Here is a 23,645-nt window from a genome sequence, read left to right as displayed (position 1 = left end):
ATAGCTGGGAAGTTCCGGTCGCTATTAGATCTTTCTCGATTGAAATTCTCTTTTAAAATATGAAAAAAAAAAAAAAAACTAAAAAAAGGTCAAAATAAACAACAGGTATTTTTTTTTAACAAAAAATGATTACGGTTCCGAGCACATTCTGGTAGTCATCTATTTACTTTGTTTTTTCAAATATTTTGGCGGGCCCATCATTAAACTACTATTCCTTGGGGTGGCGACCAGTAGTAGAAAGAAAGGAAAATTTTCTTCAAAATTTGGTTTGACAGTAGAGTTCTTTCTGTTTAACATATTATCTTTTGTTTATTTTTGTAACATCTTTTGTAATAACATCATTTACTGTTATAACATCTTATCATTTGTTGAAGCTACTGTATTTGCTTTAAAAAGAGACAGACTGCGTTAAACTAAAGTCTTGTTAGTTTTTTGTTAGAATGTTAAAATTAAAATGCCTGCACTTAAATCTTGACGGTCTGAAGCTTAAAACTAGTACGATGTGTAGAGCGTTGAATGATTCACTCTCATGCACTGGATTAGGGCTGTTTAATTGCTTTTACAAGTTTATGGTGTGATTTTTTGAATAAATCTTAATTGCTTTAAACAAAAGAGAATTTCTATTAAAGAAAATTTTTACAAATAAAATGAAAGGATTATTTCTTGTTATAAATGTATTTAGGGAGAATGGAGGTATCCCGGTCAGCAGCTGCTCATCAAATTTTTGCAAACCATTTTCAGCAGTCCTTGTTATTTACTCTTAAACGTGCGATTGAGGCCAATTTTGAGTGATTGCAATAATTAACTGTTCAGTGGTGTGTTCCAGTTTCCTCCTGCGCCAGTTTTCTACACCCATGCATTTATATTATTTAAAAAGTTTGATTTAAATAGTATTTTGTTAAGAATAAAAAAGGTTTGTTATCTACAACTAAATAGTTTATTTCGTCTGTATTTTTTTTTTTTAAAAAAAAAGAGTTTTTTCTTTCTTTTTTTTTTTTTTTTTAAATGTTGAAATCTGTTTTGCTTTCGTTCTGACGAAATCGAAACCAAAAACATTACCTTCTCCGTCCACTAAACAATGCGTCCTTATTATAACATCAATTTGTGCATACGAAGGTATAACTACTATTAGCACGTGTTCCATTATGCTAGCTTACTTTAATGGCTTATTAAATTTTTTTGTTGCTTAAATTGCATTCTGATTTCTTTTAAATTAAAACATATGGAAGCTGGATTTGTAGAGCAGCTGGCAGTATTTTTATTGCGTATGGTTTCAAACTTTTAGTGGTTGTTTGCACAATAGTTTCGACAAAAACTTTCGTTTCGCTTTATTTGCTAACTTTTCAAAACTCACACACAAGATCAAAATTTAAAACAAAGATTTTCTGTTTCCATTTTTAAGTTCCTAATAACAAAATATTTTACAGCAAAAGTTTTATGAAAAGCACTTCTAAAACATTTAGTTTACATTTTGACTTTTATCTTTTTATATTTTGATAAATTAAAAAAAAAAAAAAAAAAAAAAAAGAAAAATATTTAAAAAAATAACGAGAAATAGCGAAAAAAACGAAAAATCAAAACAAGAGGGTTCCCTTTACTTCTAAAAGGGTTCGAGAAGTTGTTTTTTACCTCGAATTCAGTTTTTGGCCATTAGAGCATTTTTACCGAGTTTAAATTTCGAACTCTCCAAAAATAAGCTGCTACATGCAGCTTAAAGTTTAAATCGCTTCAACGATCTTGAGAGGCGGAGAGTAATTATTTTGACAACGAAAACAATACACAAGTAAGTTCTAAGGAAAAAATAGAAAAATTAATAGAATTCAACTGGAAATTAAATGTAAATTCCAGTTTTGGACCACAATAATAATCAATTACTTGTTTTCTTTCGATTTAACAACATATTAATCCCTAAGAGAATTCAAAATGAAAACTTTTGAAATTCAAATTAGAAAAATTTATTTGTAGGTTGTTTGCTATGTGAGATAATTTTAAATTCTTCCAGAAGATACTTTAAGCTTTTAGTCATCTTCAGGGGATAAGTTAAATTTAGGAGGCAAAATTAACTTCTAGAGATAAATTAAGCAGTTTCTGGAGACAAAAATAACTTTAGGAGATAAAGTATTAACTTTCGGAGATCAAATTAACTTTCGGAGGTAAAATAACTTTCGGAGATGAAGTATTAACTTTAGGAGATAAAGCATTAACTTCTGGAGAAAAACTTAAGGAGATTAAGTTAACTCTATGAGGTAAAAATATTGTGTATTCTATATATTCTTTCAAAAATCCCCTATAGTTTTTAGTTTAACTGGCTGATTGCTTCTAATTTCAAAGTCGCTACCGGAAACAAACTTGGTGCATAATAGTTGACTAACATCGTAAGTTAACTGTACGTTTGTATTTTAGTTTACTACCGACGAGCGGTTTATTTCATTTTTTGTGATAAGTTTAAACCGGGAATCGAATAGGTTTAGTAAAGTACGTTTTCAAAAGTTGTAAACACAACTAAGATTTTTTCACTTGAGATAATGTAAGGAATCCTTGTTGGTTGCTTTTTTTCTAAGTAAATTCGATGTCGAGAAGTTGATGCAAAGTTTCCAGGCTCTAAGTAAGAAATATTAAGTTTCTAACCGTGGAGGGTTCGACCGACCTCCAATTAGGCTTATCCTTTTATATTTTTTTAAATTGCATCTTGATCTTAAGTCATAGTAAGGATCTTGTGCTGCTCTCATTTTAAATCCTCAGGAGAATTCCTCACAGAACCCTTTAAGAACTTTGGCGGCTCTTAAAGAGTTCTGTGAGGAATTCTGCAATGTGTATTGATATCAAAAATTTACCATTTATTTATTCCGTGTTGGAGAAGGGTTCTTTGTTCCTTTCAGCGAAATCTGGTCGCATAAATACTTAAAGTTTAATGCAATAAAAATCAATGCAGAAGAAAAATTCTGTTAAATAGGTAAATATAGGTTTTTATAAAGTGATGTAAATGTATATTAAAGTTAGTTAAAGAAAGTTTTGTACTTTTCATGAAAATTTTCTAGCTAAACTTTTGTCTGTTGCCTAATATAACTTATCACAATATTCATTTTTATTTACTGTTCTTATCTTTATTACAAATTTCTTCTTTGCATCTTGGTCTTGTTTTTTTTTGAGATTCCCATTTGTTCATAGTTTCATTTTTTAAAGTAGTTGTATGTAAGTAGCTTTATCTCGCCTGCTTTTTTAAGACAAACTATAGATTACTGTGCAATTATCTGCTACTTTCAGCCATCTGTTACTCTTACTTATACTTTACTCTCATTCACTTTTTATTCTCAGTCATATTTTATTCTCCGTTATTTATTGCTTTCAGTTAACTTTTAGCCTCAGTTATCTTTTACTTACAGTTATCATTACTCTCAGTTATCCAATATAGTGAATAAACTACTATTCTTGCCAATTAAACATTTTTTGTTGTTTACTAGAGAAATGTCAAACTTTTATAAAGCTTGACATTACCTAGAGCCATTTTTTAGGTGCTCTCATTGGGTAAACTTTCAAGATTAGTTTTCTGTAAATAAACCCTTTAAAAGTGTGAAAGAAATTTATTCTTTAATTGAAAAAGCTGTTTTGTTTATGGGCATCTCTTGATAATATCTTTTATGCAGTCAATTAAATGAAGTATGCATGCAAAAATGTGCAACTTTCTGTTAAACAGAAGAGAAACTTACGCTTATTTGTCGCTCACAGAAGCCCATTACCAGAAGTCAAAATTAAATGCAAATTTAGAATGTTGAAATGATTTCTTTTTTCTCACTTGGTAAGTTTTTACCCTTGGTAAATTTTTACCCTCGGTAAGTTTATCCCCTTGGTAAAGTTTGTCCCCTTGGTAAGTTTGTACCCATGGTTAGTTTGTTCCCTTGGTAAATTTTTTCCCTTGTTAAGTTTGTTTGCTTGTCAAGTTTGTTCTCTTCTTAAGTTTAGTACAAATCTGATTGGCAAAACAATAATGATGTAATTAATAAACATCAGAACAAATTGTAAGCATAACAAAAATGTTCACTGAAATTTTATGTTGATAGTGCAGGACCTTTTCTTAAAAAGTACATCTTTGTTGTTGTTAAAAGTTATTAAAGAATTTCTTAAAGTTAAAAGCCGTAAGCTGTGCGTATTTTTTAATTTTTTTTGAACATTTTTTATTCTTTATAGTATTTAAAATCGTATGACTGCCTGTAGTGCAACTCACTGGAGTTGTTTGGTACTGTTTACAAAACTATGGCAAGTTTGAGGATTACTGCATCCTACGACAGTTCGATTGAAACCCAATCAAAAAAATTTCGCACGAAATTTAAACCTTGGCTCATGAGCAAAATTGGGTTTTTTCCAGGACTTGAATGGATCGACAAAGAAGAGCAAATTTTCAAAGTTCCTTGGCCCCATTTCGGAAAATCAAGCGATTATGATAAAAAATACGCCGAACTGTTTCGGTGAGTTTTTTCTTTTTTTTTTCTCTCTTATTTTATTGTTTGTGGTAAATTTACATATTCGGTATAATTCAAGCTTTCTACCAAGTAGGTTACCAGGACGGATGTATAATTACTATGAGGATAGGCTACCAAGATGGACATGCAACTAACTGGTCAAGTTTTGTAATTTGTGGGTGGTTAGTGGACCAACTAGGGGAGGGTTTGCCTTTCTCCTTACACTGACAGAAAAGAACTAAAAATCAAAGGTAATTAAGAAAAGAAAGAAAAACCTTGGATTTTGATTTGAATTTCAATGACGCAAACTGACGTTTGACCTCATTCTTTTATTTGAATGAAAAAACCATTTTTTGCTCAATCTTTCTAATTTTTCTCTGACAGCTTCTGTAAATATGTACCAGTAAATTTCTACAAAATTTGTGCAATCGTTTGTTCCGTTATTGCACAATTCATTGCACAATTGTTCAGAACAGTTATAAAAGTAACATAAAATCCAAGAACGTTTAAAAAATGTTTGCCATTCCTGACGAAAGTTTTTTCAAACTTAGGTTTTTTCCCACTAAAAGGTTTCCAAGAATTATTTCACATTCTATAGAACTAATTAAAATATAATTCTTATAACTTCATTTTTATAAATTTACTTTTATTAGTTTTATAGAATGCGAAAGACCTTAAAAGACTTTAACATCGGACTTATTGTTACAATCAGTCAAAAAAACAAGAAACCACGTCAGGTGCTGAAAGTGAAATCAGGCAATCCTCTTATGATATTACTAAAACTGGACTCGTAACAAAAAAGATGATGAATGACAACACCAATGGTTTGCCTTATTAAACTGTTTTGTTAATTTCTATTGACAACGGAAAAATATTGGTTATTGAACCAGTGAGTCAAAATAACGGTACGCCAAAATAACGGTACGCCAAAATAACGGTACGCCAAAATAACGGTAATGGGACAAAAATAAGCCTATAAATAAATTCAAAATGTCATAAAAATAAGACATTTTTTATTTATAAATTTTTTATTTTTTCTTCCTACCGTAATTTTGAGCTATTGTCAAAATATTTTTTAAAAGTTTTTTTTTTGAGTAATAAAAACTATTTAAAATCAATTTTTTTTTTTCTTTTGAGTAATAAAAAAATATTTAACTTTGAAATCAATTTTTTTTCCAAATTGTGATTTTGAACGTCAGCTAAAACATTGAAGCAAGTTGATTTTTGATCCCGGTTTTTTGTGTGGAAATATTTATTGATCAAGAAAACTGGTGAATCAAATTTTTGAATTGTTACTTTTGTGAACTACACTCCTCAAATATTTTCACAGAACTTGTAATACTTAATTTCAATCTTTAAATTTTCAGAAAATCTACTCCTGTCAACATGTTCTTCTTTATGTTCATGTATCAACATGTTCATGTATCGACACACCAAATATTTGCTTTAAGAGGTCAAACTATTTTTGAGATTATTTAGCCCGAGTGAATAAGTTTTCAATTTGAAAACTATGACAACATAAAACCGTTTTTGTTTATTCTCTAGCAAGCCTTATTGAGTATTTCTGTCAAAAATGACCAAAAACCACTTTGAGCCGAAAACGCTACTCATATAGGTCCATGTAGTACTCTTTTCAGAACCCACAACACATTTTGATTTTGCGTTTGATTGAGGTCTGCTTAACGAGCCCAGAGAAAATAATACAAACATAGATTTATTGCGCAAGTGCATCTTAAAATGTTAGATAAAATTCTAGATAGTGTTAAAGGTAATAAATAGGAAGACCATCAATTAAAAGATCTTTTTAGATTTCCTGATGACGATCCTATAACAGTTTATGTGTCTTTTAAGTTTATGTGTCTTTTTATTTTCATTCTTGTATAGTTGCCTTTTCGATTAAAGTATGTCGTATTTTCTGGTTCTTAAAATATAACTAGCTAAATTTCGTTTGATTGTCTTTCAAATTTATACTGTTAACAAAATATTGAAGTTTCTAAAAGTTCTATGAGAATGCAAGCTTATCACATTTCTTTAACTGATTGGTAATTGATTGATAAATTTTCTCAATCTTATAACACTCAATTATTGTTTTATATGCCATGCTTTCTCTTTTGGATTGTATCCACTGTGCAGGTTTTTTTTTTAATCAACCAAATTAAATTAATGACATTAACACGATGTGAAAACTACGATAACTATGACTATTTTGCTGCTTACTAATCTTTTTTAACTATTTTATTGTGAAATAAATAAAATTTTTACCAAAAGCAGCAAAGTAGTAGAAAATGAGCTCAAGACCAGTTTTAGTTATTTATCAGATACTGCTGACCAACCAATCATGGCCGTCGTCTTTAACACCAAAACCGAGAACTTGTGCATCTTCTAACTTTTGCTTTATTGGACAACCATCACCATCATTAACTGGTTCCAAACGATCCGATTGAGACAGGTTTTGAAATACTTTTACGACACGATGAAGAAAATGTCCGAAACTATCTAACATTTCAAGAGAAGTACAAAATAAGAAAAAGACAAAACAAAATTTGATGCTAGAACACATGTCTCTTTAAATGAGTAGAATAGGGCGTTGAACAAAAAGAAACACAAGAGTAATCCTGCTGGAAAACGTGACAATTACTTGGCTAAATTGGATTGTTGTTCTGATATTAAGTCACCTGTTGCATATAGAAAAAAAATCCAGAATTCTTCCTCCTCAAAAGAAAGATGATGATACTACGCTTTATTAAAAACACAAAAGCAACCATCATACAGTCATGCAAGAACATCAATAAATTTACACCTCGTGAAATATATTCTCTTAAATGTATACCACGTGGTGTGCATTTAAGAACATGCTCATTGATGGTATATAACGTTCATGCAGGAAAATTGTTAATTTTTTCTAATCAAATGTGTTATGAAGAAGAGAGGGCAATCAAACATTTCAGAAGGAACAATATCTCTTTCTCTTTTCTACACACCAGTTTGGATAATAGCTAGAACTGGTGCTGAATCACTAGTGAATGACGCGCAGTTCATCCACGACATGATGGACCCCAAAAATAGACAATTAAGTTCCTAAAGTTATTCTTTCAATGATAACCAACCACAAATGGTATTTGAAAGAACAGATAGTTCCATTTAGTTTCTTCAACAAACATGTTTGTTCCACTGTGAAACAAGTTATTGCAACCACACTCTTAAAAGTTCCATAACCCAAGAATTTTGGTAATGGTAAGCCAGTTTTTCCAAAAATCACTTGTCAAACAGGCAAGCCAAATATTTGGTGACCTGTATCTTACACAATGTTCAGCATTCTTGGTGTAAATAAATATTGGCTCACTTAACCAATGTAGGAGTGAATAAAGCAGTCATGATACCAAGAAGCTGAAAATTTTTTTCATATGATAAAGTTCGTAAATGATACCGCAGAAAGATGAGTGAAACTGATTTTAGATTTTCAGTGTTTTAAGTAAAAAAGAAGTTTAAAACAGAAAATGAAGATCTGACTTGGATTTTCAACAAATTTCTAAAGTCTTCATAAATAGTGTTTATTTTAGCAAAGTATTCGATAGATTTTTGTTTTTGCCACAGTTAATACTTATTTTTTAATTCATCCTATCAGTTATGCTAATGGAGCATGCATAACTAATGGGATGAATTGGGAATTTCTTTTCAAAAAATAGATCTAAAAACTCTTTTTCGACTAAAATTTCAATTTTCTTCCTCGAAAAGTCGATACCTAATCTAATGGAATCGGACTGTAGAGACCGTGGAAGCATTGTTCGATAAAGTTTTTACTTTCAGTCACTTTAAAATATTTTTGTGTTTGTAAATGACATTCTATTTTACTTTTTAACGATTCATTAATAACGTTCATTAAACGATCGCCATGGCGGCTGTTTCAAAAAGTACATCCTATACCATCGTGCGTAAACGATTTTAATAGACGCACCAATAGGTGCACAAACTTGTCAGCCGTTTGTTCTACAGGTATAGTGCCCTTAAAAAGACAACAAATTTAAATATGCTTTTAAAAATTTGGTTGCAGTATTTTTTTCGAAATTTTTATATTTTTATTTTGTCTAGAGTCATATAATTTCTTCCTAAGGGTTAAAAACATTATTTAATTTTATTTTTACTATTTTATTTGTACTTAAAAATTGTCTATTTTTGGCTGGGTGCCCTTAAAAAGACAATCTTATTTTTGTTGATATCTCCTTAACGATTATCTCAATCGTGGAGATATTTTGTATAGTATTATCTGCTAGATATATGTATCTTATAATGTAAGGAAATCTGGAATTACTTTATTATTTTTCAAAATAATTAGAAAAATCATGTATTTTGACCCAAATACTTCATCTCTTAATAAGCATCAAAAACATCATTTTCTTAAATAACTTCATTATTTTTATACTTTTTTTTTCTCTTTATATCCTAAAGTTTATTTTGACATAGTAACAATTCTTATATCTTAATATTTCAGTTAACAGCTACTTGTTTTAGTGGAAATTGAAAAAAAAAAGACTTAAAAATCCAATTGTTTATGTGCTGCATTTTTACATTACAGTGCTTGTAGAGTAATTGTTTTAATAGTTTAAAATGTTTATTATCATAGATAAAAGTAAAAATGAAACCAACATTTAGCTTAAGAGTAACAGCAAATGAAAATTCTATAATAAAAAAGCCAAGGAAAAAATCTGAAGCAGCTGTAAAGCAGTTTAACGGAGATAAAAGATACAAACAGATAAACCAAGCTGTAGAGTGGTGCAAAGTTAATGGAAAACGAGGGTATGCTGCAATATCAACAGGGCATTTTCCATTGATAAAAAGAAAAAATGTGAATGATAAGCGATTAGATAATCTAGTTCTTACAGGAAATGAGAAAAAACATCTAATGATTCTAACAGCTGACGAAGAAGATACTATAGTTGAGTATGTACAGTGTTAAAAATCGTGCTTATGAAGCTATGAACAGAAACTAACAAATCTCATTATGGATGTGTTAAAAATTCGAGATCATGCTAACAAAAATTATTATTTTGGTGAAAAATGCATCTGCCATGTAATATTTGGTTCTCAAGGAATTACTAGTCAGATGGCTCCGCTGAGTGCTATTCAAATTGTTCCTAACTTATTAGTTTTGATAACAGAGAATGGATCGCAAGATCACAAATCCTTACTTGCATTTTATAAATTATTCGACAGACACTTGATTGCAAAAAAAATACTTCGCCCTGTTGTTGTACTGAGCGATGGTCACAGTTCTTGCTTCCATTATACCTTACTTCAATTTCTTAGAGAAAAAGAACTACATTTATATATATCACCTCCAGACACTACTGGGGTTACACAACTACTTGATCAAATTAACAAGGCACTTCATGAAAACTATGCTAATGCAAAAGAAAATCTGTTCAATCAACATCAAATAATTAATAGAGAAGCCTTTATGTTGTCTCTTACAAGTATGTGGGACAAGTGGGCTATGCCAGAATTGATACAAAAAGCTGGTAAGAAGGTTGGTATTACTAATGAAAGTTTAAATGTTGCATTTATGCAAAGTGATAAATTCCACCAAGCTTCTATGTTAGCTGAGGAAGCTGCTTCGCCTAACATTACTGATATTTCAACAATTCTAAATAGCAAAATAAGTTCTCCTATATCTATGAAACGAAAAGATAGCCAAATGTATTGGAAAAAGAAAGATTCAAACTGGAGAGAAAAATGTTTGTCATTGCAGACCACGATTACAGACTTACATGAAAAAAGCATCAATCTTTATGAAATACCAGGTCTTTTGACAATCCAAAAAATAAAGCCAGCTCAAATTAATGGTATACACAAAGAAACTACAAGGGTAACTCAAGACTATGGCTCCATGGAAGGTCAAGATGTGCTAAAACTCGTAGAATCTATTAACAACTCAAAAGAAAAGAAAGTGCAAGAGAAAGAAGACAGAAAACAAAAAAAGAGTGAAGAAGCTGAGTTGTTCTATAGATGGAAGGAAAGATGCATTTTAAGACAATAGCATTTGCAAAGCTGCAAAGCTAAAACAATGTCCCATGTGTCGAATTGTTATGAAATCAGTATGTGGTAAATCCAAGTGCATTGTTGATGGTAAAAGACCAATTATGATTTTACCAAAATGTTTATCAAAAAAAAAAACCGCTGCAAAGAATTTAATTAGAAAGTCTAATGATAAAGAAGACAGTACTGAAGATTCGGAATCCAATAGCTTTCATTATTGAGAATCTTTTTTATTATTCATTATAAATTAAAGTGTTTTGTTTGTTGTTTTTGAGACCTTTCTCCTTCAAAAGTATAAAAAATTGGAAAAAAAGTTTAAAATATTTGGTGCCCTTAAAAAGACAAAAATATTAACATTTTAGCAGTGCTTTTTAAGCAACCAAAACTATATGTTCCTATTAAACAAGTGAAAAACAATTACTATTCTTATAAGGGCCCTATTCATAGCCTCTTTTTAGACTCTTGTTTACAGACTTAAATTAAATATTTTTCGTTTTATGTTGAATATTAGTCATTTTATGTTCTCAAATTTTTTTTAAAACAATCTTTTGGAACAAAATTTTTAAAAATTTTTAATTTCTGCACTATAACTTGACTTTTTTCTGAAAGTTATATGGTCTGTTTACATTTTTGAATTTCCCAACTTTTGTTTAGTGCTTTTCAAGATAAGTTATAGGCAGTTTAACTTTTTTGTCCTTTTAAGGGCACTGTCTTTTTAAGGGCACTATACCTGTAACTAATAAAGCAAAACCAATAAACTCTAAATTGTATAAAAAATTGACCACGTTATTATAACTTAAGAAATATAGAAACTTTACTTAGTGATGAAAAGTTAGGCAAACATGGAAATTTTCTCTTGGAAAGTAATTTTCTTAGAAGAAAGTAAGGGTTTTAAAAAGCCCTTTTAAAAAGCTATTTTTTTTCTTTTTTAAAGAAAAACAAAACGAAATAGAACATCTAGTTTTTATTTAATTATGCTTTAATTGAGCAATTTCTAAGCTTCTTTTTTTCCCTGGATATCGAACTTTATTGGTTTTAGTAATGTTTGAAAAGTGTCAAAATCCATTGTATGTGATTTGTACTTCATATGTATTGATGTGCTTAACCCTGAAGTTTTAGTTTAAAATTTTCCGTTATCTCTTGAATAGGAAGAAGTTAACCAATACAATCACTCCATTTCACATCACAGTTTTTATCTTACATGTATCATATTTGTTGTTTTTTTTATATGCTGCAGCTTTTTAATGTAGCTTTTCATTCAGCAACTACTCAATAATTATCCCGAAAGAAACAAAATAATTCATGATGGTTAAACACTGAAATTAAATACTTGTAGATACCTGATATATTTGTAATAGGTTTTGTGGTCAACTGGTTAATTCTATTAAATTAAAACTATCTTTCCTACGTTTTTAGTCAAATTAACATCTGGATAAATGGACTGAAAGAAGGTACATGGCTTCAATACAGCAAATGACACCTTGAATTAATTAAATTTTCAACTAAAAATTTCAATTAATTTACCAAGATAACTGAAAAGTCTATATATTTGTTAAATCTATTATCTCTCTAATACCTGGGCCTTTTATACCTCCTTATTTTTATTTGTTAAATCTATTATCTCTCTAATACCTGGGCCTATTATACCTACTTATTTTTATTTTACCTACTTTTTATTTAGTTGTGGAGATTGCTGTCTCAGATGTCTTTTTGAACAAAATATTTGTAAATAAGATTAAGAAAAATGTTTTGAATTTCTTAAAATTGTGGGCTATTTTTGTTAACCACTACCACAATGAGTACATTTTATGATTACATTTATGTCATATTAAACCATGGATGTTGCTAAAAAGGTTTGCTTAACCAAGAGAAAATTTTTTTTGCATTCTCCAATATATTTTATTTAATTCCTTATCTTATAACTATCTTAGATAACTATTAGTACTGATTCATCTTATTGCCCTTTTATTGCACTTATATAATTTTGTTTAGTCTGGGTAACATTTTTACAGTTGTTACAATCATTTAATGGTGACCATGTATCTTACTTTGATCATATATCTGTTAATTATGTTGTAGTGTTTGTGATGAGAATTAAGCCAAAGTTTTCAAACTAAACTTCTTTTGTAATTTAGTGCTTGGGCTGTTCACACAAAGAAGTTTGATAAAAATAAACCTGATGATGTTTCTAAGTGGAAAACCAATTTTCGTTGTGCTTTAGGAAAACAAACTGAAATAAGAAAAGTCACAGAGCTGTCTCAGAAGAACGACACCTGTTCTTTTCGAGCTTACAGGTTTATAGACTTAGGTAAGCTTTTATTTTGGTATAAGAATGGTATCTGTTAAATAACAGAATTTAATATTTGTAAACAGTTAAATTTTGTTAAATTGAAAATTGCATCTAAATGTTCTTTGTAATCCTTGAGTTATTTGCATTTAAAAATTGAAAAGTTGAAAAATCTTTGATGTGTAAAAGGTTTTGTATAGGAAACTATGACAAGACAATTGAAGGGATAGTTAAAGGTACGTTTTTATTTCTGTCCTCAAATTTGGTTTAGCAGGTTTAAAATGAACAATAAGATTTTAGTGATGTTTTTTAAGTAGTCCTGAATTTCTAAATATAATTCAAAATAAGAATACACTATTATTGATTTGACTACTATTGTTTCAATTGATTTGTTAAATTCTAACTTTGGAAAGATTTTTGTTATTGGCAAAAATTTTATGACCTTATGCAAAGAGAATTACGTTCAAGTTTTTATATATTCTATGGTAAAAGTAAACAAATTTATATTACAGCTACGCCATTTACTTTGCTTTCTTAAAAACCTACAAGGGCTTTTAACACAAATTGCAATAGCTGCACTTTATGCCTTTCTTATTAAAAATAATCTTTTTTTAAATTTATTTATAATATAGTAGTCTTGCTTGAAAACAAAAAAGTCATTAGGTCAATATCTTCTTTAGTTTTTATTTTATGGTATTTAAATGAGTCTTAAACAAAAATAGTCTATTGTATCTACTTTTTTAAGCCTCTGTAGATATTTAATTGGCAATCCTACCTCTGTAGAGACTATTTTTTGCTGGGTTTTATGTATTTTTCAGGACAAGTTTCTAAAAACATTAAAAGTTTTTATATATGGATGTGGTAAATAAAAAATTGAGTTTTTACATTTTTGAGTTTTAAATTAAAAATTGAGTTTTTATACTCATTTAAAAATTATCTTTTGATTAGTGGAATTACTAAAGAATATACTGACCCAATATTTTATGATGTTAAAATTCCAGTTATGACAGGAGTGAAATTGTTAGAGAGAACAAGAAGTTGCAAAGAAAATAATTAAAATATAATTAGTTTAGTTCATAATTCAGTGGGTTTTGTCCCATAACCCCTTGCTGCACCTCTTTCGACATATCCGTTAGTTAAATTGCTAAAAGTTTAAATAGATTGTTTATGTAAAAAATACTGGTAAAAAATCTTTGACAAAAAAACTGTGTAGTTTTTCAAACTTTGATATTTAATAAATACCATTCAGTCTAAAGCACTCTATCACTTGTTAAGCAAAGTTTGACAGATTGTGTCTTTTTGTACTTTAGCAATTTTTGTACTTTAAAACAGTTGTTCTGACTTTGTGGATTACACATTGGTTTCTCATGGATTAAGGAATGTTATGAAATCATAAAATGAATTACTATCCACACTACTGAAAGAAAGATTTTACTTTACTAAAGACTTTGTGATTTCTAGAACATATTTAAGTTGGATTGTCTCATGGGAATTATAGTTTTAGAAGAAATCTGACACAGATTGAGCTGCAGTTGGACTCTAGTAGAGTTTTTTTTTTCCCTTAATTTTCAACTTAAAATGATGAAAAAAGTTTTGCCAAAAATATTCAAAAAGATTTCAATAGTATTAGTATTAGTAAATGCTGTAACTGGTGTGAGCCAGTGAGTGTGGTATCAACACGCTATGACAGTTGATTGGCTTAATTGCTGCTCATCCAGTAATCAAGACCTGCTTTAAATATCTAAGCAAACGAAGCATTTTTTAATCCGACCCAACATTTGGTTGGCTTTACCTACGCATTTTATTACACGATTTTTCCATTTCAGTTTGCTTGAGAAGATTACTCCAAGATCACTTTCAGATTCTGTTATGTTTAACTTTTGTTCATCAATATAAAAGGGTGATTTTTTGTTATTTCGGTCAAAGTGCATGACCATACATTTTGAAATATTAAATTTCACAAGCCAGTCTTAAGTCCACTTAAAAGCTGAATGGAGATCTGATTGCAAAGAAAGAGTTGATGCACTGGAAAGCATTTCATTCATAATTTTGGTGTCGTCAGCATATAGCTTTGTTAGATTTTTTAAAGTATCAGGCAAATCGTTTATAAATAGTACAAATAAGAGTGGTCCAATTACTGACCCTTGTGGCATACCACTGGTAATTTCTGCCCAAGAGGATACATTTTCTCCTATCACAACTGTTTGTTTTCTTTCTTTTAAGAATGCTTCAATCCATGGTATTGTCAGACCAGATATTCCATAAGCTGTAAGTTTAAGCAACAATCTTTTATGTGGTACTGTGTCTAATGCCCTGGCAAAATCCAAAAAATAAGATCAACAGGTTTACCATTCTCTAAGGCGGTTGAAATAAAATCAAGCGTTTCAAGTAGATTCGTTAAGCATGATTTATTTTTAACAAAACCGTGCTGCTGCTTGCTTATTAGTTTAAAACTTATATAGAAAAGTTTCAAGTTTACATCTTATTATACTTTCCATTACTTTACATGCAGTTGAGGTGAGTGATACCAGTCGGTAGTTTCCCGCTAAGGTTTTTTTGCCTTTTTTGTTCAGAGGAGTGATATTTGCTGATCTAAATTGCACTGGGAGTTTGCTGGTTTTAAACGATTCTTTAAAAATATACGTAAGTGGAATGGCAAAGGCTGATGCACAATTCTTTAAAATAGCTGAATGTAAATTATCAACACCACTTGATTTGTTACCTTTTAAGTTTTTTAATCTTAGATAGACATCTTCATATGTAAAATCTTCAATTGTCATAATAAATTTTTCAGTAGTTCTTAAATCAAAAGAAGGCAGTAGACCATCATCTTCTTTCACAAATGCAGCTTGAAAGTTTTTGTTTAAGATATATAGAAGAGCAAAATATACTGAAAATTATGATATTTTTTTCAGAATTCTCTGTGGTATAAGTTGATAATATATTCCAAAGTTATACATTTTAGAATGTAGCTTGTTATTTTTTAATCTCTTTAAAATGTTTTGGATTATGGGTTAAATAAATACTTATAAAATATGATTAAATTTATGGATAGTGCAATAACCTTAAATCTTCATGGGTGCAAACAATATAGAGAGTTTTGAATGTCAATCTTGTAATATTTTGTTCTGTAAAACAAAAGTGCTGAAACCATATCATTCATGTATTTTAAAAGTCATTCATAGTTAATTTTTAAGAACTTTTACCTGGTCGAATTAAACTTTTCCTTGCTTTACAGCTTTCAAAACCTAGCTCTGCTCCACTACCCTAGAATAAATGCTGGCTTTCAGATTTTCTTCTCAGTTGCTGAAATATTTGCTTACTGCCTCTGAGGTGTAGACAGATATCTTTAAAGCAGTAAAACTACTGTAGTGTGTCCTTTGGCACTATGATTATCATATAGTCAGCTTAGTTGCAAAAGGCTTTTACTTCAAATTGCTTGTTCAGGATCTTTATCATCAAATATTTGATGCTAAAATCTATAGATTACAAGATCAAAAAAGCTACGGTAGTTTTTCAACAGAAATCAGTAAAATTTTGCCTCAGTGACTTTAAAAGTTGCTGTTTAACTGTTTTACCTTGTTTGGCTTAGAAGTAAATGAAATTGTAAAATTGAAATTAATATTCTTTTTCAGTTTTTATTCTATAATATGCACGCACCAATTTCTTGAGTAAAACCATGCTAAATGGGTCACACTTCAGAATAAACCCGATAACTTTTATTTTGTTGAGGAATATGAATTTTTTTTTTAAATAAAGAAAATTGAAAATGCGCAAAATAGATTTTTTTTTATTGAAAACTTTAAGCTAAAAAAAATCAAAATTAAAGTTTAAAAAATGGACCTGTTTTAACTGAAGATAAGGTCAAAATGGATCACTGTTGATTAACTGTAATTAACAATGAAATTAATGTTAAATCTACAGTTTAAATTTTTGCTCACAAAAACTTTCATTGCCATTGACATTTTTTTTTGTGCAACCAGTGACACCACAATATTTTTACATGCTTCCATATCTTTGTAAAACATTTTTACATACTTCCATATCTTTGTAAAACATTTTTACATGCTTCCATATCTTTGTAAAACATTTTTACATGCTTCCATATCTTTGTAAAATATTTTTACATGCTTCCATATCTTTATAAAACATTTTTACATGCTTCCATATCTTTATAAAACATTTTTACATGCTTCCATATCTTTATAAAACGTTTTTACATGCTTCCATATCTTTATAAAACATTTTTACATGCTTCCATATCTTTATAAAACATTTTTACATGCTTCCATATCTTTATAAAATATTTTTACATGCTTCCATATCTTTGTAAAACATTTTTCTGTATTTTTCTTGCATTTAATCACTTTTTATCTTTTTGCTTACTCTTTGCTTACACCAATAACTAAACTATGTGATTTCCATTTTTTGTAGCTATTTGTTGCTTAGTAACCCTATTACTTCTTGATCCTTGATCACTTCGATTGTTCATTCATCATTTGACTGCTGCCAAGTTTGTTTAAGTCAGTTTTTTTCCTTTTTGTAAGATGCTTTTGGTTTTGTTCTTGCAGAAAGTCTTTTTGCACAATTTCAAGTTTCAATTTTGCCTAATTTAATGGTTCTTGAAATTTCATGCTTCTTGAAATATTGTATTATTGGTGAAGGCGATGTCACTGGTTTCAAACTTTATAATGTGTTGATCGTGTTGCAGCTTATTACAAGTGTTGCATCGTATTGAAGCTTTTGTAGGTGGGTTGAAAGTTTTCCTAACCTTTAACTTATTTTTATTTATGTTGTTTTTATTAGGTGGAGCAATTCCAGTATGTTGAAATCCAGCTATTGCATGAAAATAAGTGAAAGCTTTGCCACACTCAAAATGTTTTTGATCAAAGATGGAAAAACTTCTTTATCCCATTTCTTGTCTTTTGTTGCAGTGTAATACGCATTATTTTTTTCCATACCTTCTTCACATGACAAAAGACACCTACATCTAGTAATTGCAAAAGATGTAAAGATTGAGATGGAAAGCATATTAAGTGTATTTTTTTTTTATCTTGACAAATCTAAAGCTATAAAACAAATCTAATGTTATGTTAATGACTCATTTAACCCAAGAATAACAGATTTCCATTTTTAAAATTTTTCACTTTTACTTTTACTTCTGTGAAAAACAAAATGTTGTAGAATACTACAAAAACTGGAAAACTAGAATTGAGATTTTATTCTATACAAAAATTAAGCTTTTTTTTTTCTCTCAAAACTTTACTATTCTCAGAATAAAAACCCAAAGTAAAAAGTGAAAAGTATTTTTGGAATTCCTTTGAGAAATTATCTATTAAAAAAAAAAAAAAAAAAAGATACAGAAAATAAATGAAACTATGAATTTTTACTTCTGTTAGAAGAAAAGGTTCTGATTCAAATTTACTTCTAACTTTTGAATATTTGGTTTGATTGTTGTGTAACCCAAAATGCACCATGACCCATTTAACATAGATTTCCTCTATTTTATAATATAATTTAATATTATGAAGTATTACAATAATAAGTGACCTTATGTCAAATGTGCAGCATTTTTTAAAACTGTTTGTTTTTTGTTTAAAATGATTTGCTTCAGGCAATGTCTTTCATACAAGAATTTTTTTGAGGTATTGAAAAATATTTTAGTAATCTTTCCAAACTCTCTATATTTATTTTTTAATCAGAGCTTTTGGTATTACATCTAGCTCTGTTTATTTATCTTTTTTGCTTTGAACTTTGTTATTGTATGAATGCCTCTGTAAAAATGTAAAAATCTTTTGTGAGATGTGACCATAGTGAAGTTCTTTTGTATTACATGACCATAGTGAAGCAGTTTTTTTATGATAAGAAAAGTTTTATTTTCTGTGTATTATTTGTATTATGTAGTTTTATTTTATTTGCATTTCTTGATATTGCTTTTTATTCTTTTATATTCCATTTGAATATTAAACTTTGTTTTTTCTCTCAGAGGTTTGCAGTATGGATGACTATGTAAGAGTTTTTTTTCTTAATTTTTAATGTTATTTATTGTATTTCATCCCCCAGTGCAACTTCTTCAAATTTTTAGAATCAGTTTTATTTTGTTGCTCCATTTTATTTAAAGATAAGCTGAATAACAGCTGTGTCATGTAAACATACAGAAATTGTTACTATGCAACAAGTGCAGAATAATTGTTTTTAATAAATTTTTTTTACGAAAGATAGTTTTTCTAAAATACTAAAATGCTAAAAGTAAAAAATGTTTTTGCAATTTCTCCAAAAAAAAAGCTCTACTTTTTTAAATCATATACCACAGTTAGGGGAATATAAACGGACTGTTTGTGAACTTGCCATATATCTTAACTCAATATACTTACATGTACATGTGTTATTACTAAATACATAAAATGCAAAACATTTTTTTGAATTCTCATCTTTATTGTTTAATCCTTTGACAACTTTAAGGTAAGTTTAATACTCTTTATGATGCTTTGCTGTTTTTGCTTTTAAATAAAGTTTTAAGAATATAGCTCCGAGTTTTTATAGAAGTTTTAAGAATATAGCTCCGAGTTTTTATAGAAATTTTAATAATATAAGTAAAAGAATCTTTAAATGAAACATTTTTTTTTTAGTATTTTTCTGCTTTTCCAAAAAGTGATTTAAATCTGTGCAAAAGACTTTTTTATTCAAAACACAAAAAAATGCTTATAAAAAGAAAAGGTTAAAATAGTCATTCTGATTGTATTATTTTTCTGCATTCTTAGTTTTTTCAAGTATTGAAGCCTACATAAAGGTTTAAAAAAATAACATCAACACTTGTTTTTATTCTTTTGCAAAAGAAAAAAAAGGTTATCACATAAAAAAAACAATATTTTTTGTTGATGTAGAACAAAACTGGACAATGGGTGAATGCCCTCATAAATTCAGAGGGTTGTTTCTATCTTGAAATGTAGGTGAATTTTAAAATTCTTTAATTTTTCTCTCAATTTGGTATCATTTGAAATGAGTGTGTTGATTTTTTTTGAATGTGATGGCTTGACGTTGCACTAAATTTATACCCGAAGTTTTTTTAATGTAAATATTTTTACGAAAACAAAAAATGGAGCAAAAAAGTTCCAAAGGGAACAAACTGAATAACTAAACAATTGCTTACAATAATCTTTTATTGTTTTGGTTGTTTGGTCTTTTTTTAAAAAAAACATTTATTGCTATTAAATATTTTTACATTTAGGCTGAAACAAATAAAGTGGAAGACGTGAGTTCTGTTGCATCCAATAAATTGCCATCAATTTTTGAAATTAGATCAAGTAAATTGTTGTTATGTAACCTCCTGCGACATTTATGCAATATTTTGTTACTTGTGACATAAATTTCATTTATGCAATATTAGTTACTTGTTGCCTCTTTTTTTTTTTGATGGGCTTTAAAGTATTTTATTTTGGTTAAAGGAGGTTTTCAACCTATGTGTAGTTTAAAAATTGTTTTTTTTTTTTTCACAAGGTCTTATGAATGAATTTGGGTTTCAGCATGAAGAGTTGTTGATAAACAACGAAAGACATTCACCGAATGAATTTCATGATATTGGTAAAATCTTTGTGACTTTCCATTCTATTTGTCTTTCAAAGCTTCTCATGAAGTTTAACAATGTTAAATGTCGGCTTTTTAGTTAATATATTTGTTGATTTGTTTAAAAATCATCTTAATTTGTTTATAAATAAAATTTGGATGTAAAACTTTTTTTTTTTCGTTAAAGAAGTCACGGAAGATGATACCAATGATGATATTGTAAGATTTTAAAAGATTTTAGATAAAGTTTATGTTTTATCATTTTTTGCAAGTTTTAGTTCTATTTTTGAAAATCTTTGATGCTTGCAGTATAAAAACCTTTAAAGAATTCTCCGTCTATACTTCTCCACAATAACTCATTGAGTCCTACTGAAAGTGCAAAAATACTCGATATTTTAAAGCTGTAGAATTTTTTTTGTTACTATTATTTTTTATTACTATTATTTTTTATTATTGTTTTTACTATTAGGTTAACTTTTTTTCTTTTTCACTGAATTTTTTATGATGGTCATCACGTTCTTTATTTTGATTATTACATTGACTGTAAATTGGTTTTTATTGTAAGTTTTTTTAGAATTTGTTTTTAGTATAAATGAATTTTAATTCCTAATCAAGATAATTCCCCACCATTTTTAAATCTTCAAAAGTTAAGTTCAGTCTGAGGAATATTGTACAAAAAGATTTAATTTCGTAGTTTCAACAGTTGAAATAGTCCGTTCTATGTGCAGCAGGTGCCCTATTCAATTTTCAAGCATAAAAGCAATCACTGTTCCCAAAATTGTATTTAACCTCATTATTAACCTCATGACCAAGTACTTCGGACCCGAGAAAATCCTTCGGATGGTTGAAAGAGTATTATTTGTAGTTTACAAAAATGTTAATCTAGAAATCAGGCATTATAGTATGCTAGAAAAATTTGCATTTTAATTTTCAGCAAAAATAGGGTGGTTTTACGGCCAAAATGAGAATTCAATTTTGCATTTTTACAGCTTTTACATTGATTCACTTTCTTTAAGTATATCAAGAAGATTGTCTATAAGTTTTTTGACAAAGAGATTTTAACTTCTTATTTGACAGGTATTTGATAAACACCAATTTAAGAGAAAAACTCATTTTAGTTTGGAAGGATAAGAAATACCACGTTTTTTTTATTTATCACAAGGATCAAAAATATCATTTTTTTTCACGAGACAAGTAGCAAAAACTTTTCTGTAAAAATTCTCTATTTGATAACAAAAATCCTTGTAAATAATTGGCAGATGAACAAATTATGTGAATGGTTTACATGTGTATGGGGTTGAAGTCTGCCAAACAGTGTTTTAGTTTTGTTCTGTTGTTTGGATTTGTGGAGTCGCATTTAAATCGATCCCAATAAATTAGAAAAGTGTGATAGTAGTCCTTTTTTCAGAATGAAGTGTTCAGCATGATAAAAGACAGTATGAACTTTTGGGGTTGTATTAAGGTTGGCTGAATAGAAAAAATACATTTTAGACATTGCATGTTGTACAAATTTCGGCAGGGTAAAAATGCAACAAAAGCGATTTGTTCTGTTTACGGTGTGGATGCTCTAAATGTTCACGTTTGCCAGATGTGGTTTGCTAAGTTTCGCAGCGGAGATTTTGATCTTGAAGACAAAGAACCTTCAGGAAGGCCACAGGAACTGGAAACAGACAATTTAGAGGAATTCTCTCGAAGAAGACCCACGGCAATCGACTCGAGAATTAGCAGAACAACTTAGAGTTGAACATTCGACTGTTTTAGGACGATTACACGACATGGAAAAGGTTCAAAAGGTCTGAAAATGGGTTCCACATCACTTGACTGAAAACAACAAAATGCAACGTTTGGGCACCTGTATTTCTCATATGGCTAAGTACAAAAAAATGGACTTTTTGTGGAAAATTGTAACGGGTGATGAAAAGTGGGTTTATTATGACAATCCTTCCAACAAAAAACAGTGGTTGAGTCCTATTCAATCAGCATCTGCCTCACCTAAACCCGATATTCATCGAAAAAAAGTAATGCTTAGCGTATGGTGGGATATGAAAGGTATAATATACTATGAACTGCTGAAACCGAAGCAAACTATTAATACTGTACGCTACTCGCAACAATTGACGTTTGAATGAAAAAATCTTAGAAAAAAGGTCCGGACCAGGTCATGGAAACCGCAAAGTCATATTGCTGCACGACAATGCTCGGCCCCATGTTGCTATGAGAACCAAGGAAACTATTTTAGAACTAGGCTGGGAAGTCTTGCCGCATCCTGCGTATTCACCAGACATGGCACCATCAGATTACCATTTGTTCCGTTCAATGGAACATTTTTTACGGGATAAGTCATTCAAAGAAAATCAAGATTTACAAAATCAGCTAGATGCCTATTTCAAAGCAAAGCTCCCAGTCTTTCTACAGAGATGGAATTCGTCAGTTGGTCACAAAATGGCAAAAAGTCATAGATAGCCAAGGAAATTATTTTGATGACAATTTACTTCTTAATTTTAACTATATTTAACAAATAGTACTGAAAAAAAAAGAATTTTCTTTTGCACCAACCTAATATATTAAAAAGTTTTAAAGATTCAAAATCAAAAAAATCTGGTATTCGGAGAAGAATGCCCCTCAATTAGCCTTTTGGGACACAGGCATCTTCAAAATCAACATTCTTTTTCAAAACCTCCAATGCTTTTTGCTTAACAAGTTCAGTTAATCCACGTTTAGCCTTTTTTTTTATATAACAAATAAAACAGAAACCTTTTAGGCTTTCTTCGTGGTTTCTTGTTAGAGGCAAATTAATAAATGATGCATTTTTGTTCAAAACCCATAATTATATACCTTAAAAATGCAAGGTACTCTTATTAACAAGGTGATCCTCCAAAATTACTGCCAGATTGATTAGATATTTCCCCTAATTCTTAAATACAAATTGTAACACATAGAGATTGGATCTCTAGCAGCCAAAAGTTTACAACATTACGTGCTATAAAATTGCACAGCTGAGTTGTTATTTGTGCCGTAAAATCACGTTAGTTTTGATGAAATTAAAAATGCAAAAATTGAAAACTCTGGTATTCTTTAATGCCTAATTTAAAGGTTTACACTTTTAAAAACTACAAGCTATACTCTTTTTACCCACCTAAAAAATTTTTTTCTGTGTCATGAGGACAAAATGTATTTCTGGCGAACAGCGCAATCTTATGACTAATAAACTCAAAACGTTACTTTTCTAGAACTATTATGAATAACAATTATTTTTGGCATGAAATAAGTTTTATTTTTCAAACAAGGTGCTACTCATAACAATC

At 29.3% G+C, this 23,645-nt stretch overlaps 1 protein-coding gene across 11 annotated transcripts; it reads left to right on the top strand.

Annotated features, from left to right (window-relative positions):
* Window positions 1–1,092: 1,092 nt before the first annotated feature.
* LOC145187631 (interferon regulatory factor 2-like) lies at window positions 1,093–20,860 on the top strand. 11 transcript variants are annotated; one of them, XM_090094303.1, is made up of 9 exons: window positions 1,093–1,116; window positions 2,301–2,375; window positions 4,186–4,463; window positions 12,626–12,798; window positions 12,978–13,013; window positions 18,764–18,786; window positions 19,662–19,723; window positions 20,006–20,081; window positions 20,275–20,358. In XM_090094303.1, the coding sequence occupies exons 3-8, from the start codon at window positions 4,252–4,254 to the stop codon at window positions 20,031–20,033; spliced, it is 534 nt and encodes a 177-aa protein (XP_089950429.1). In that variant the 5' UTR covers window positions 1,093–1,116; window positions 2,301–2,375; window positions 4,186–4,251; the 3' UTR covers window positions 20,034–20,081; window positions 20,275–20,358. The 11 variants fall into 11 exon arrangements, 10 of the variants coding, with proteins under 10 accessions (XP_089950429.1, XP_089950415.1, XP_089950420.1 ...); XM_090094289.1 differs by lacking the exon at window positions 19,662–19,723 and adding an exon at window positions 20,528–20,854 and having other exon boundaries at window positions 1,096–1,116; XM_090094294.1 differs by lacking the exons at window positions 1,093–1,116; window positions 19,662–19,723 and adding an exon at window positions 20,528–20,854 and having other exon boundaries at window positions 2,218–2,375.
* The last annotated feature ends 2,785 nt before the right edge of the window (window positions 20,861–23,645 follow it).

Source organism: Hydra viridissima, unplaced genomic scaffold (genome assembly GCF_058129835.1).
Source record: "Hydra viridissima isolate aposymbiotic clone 2 unplaced genomic scaffold, HvirCarnegie_v1 scaffold_1, whole genome shotgun sequence".
Taxonomy (NCBI): domain Eukaryota; kingdom Metazoa; phylum Cnidaria; class Hydrozoa; order Anthoathecata; family Hydridae; genus Hydra; species Hydra viridissima.
Note: the sequence above shows the minus strand (reverse complement) of the source record. Positions and strands in the feature narration are given on the sequence as shown.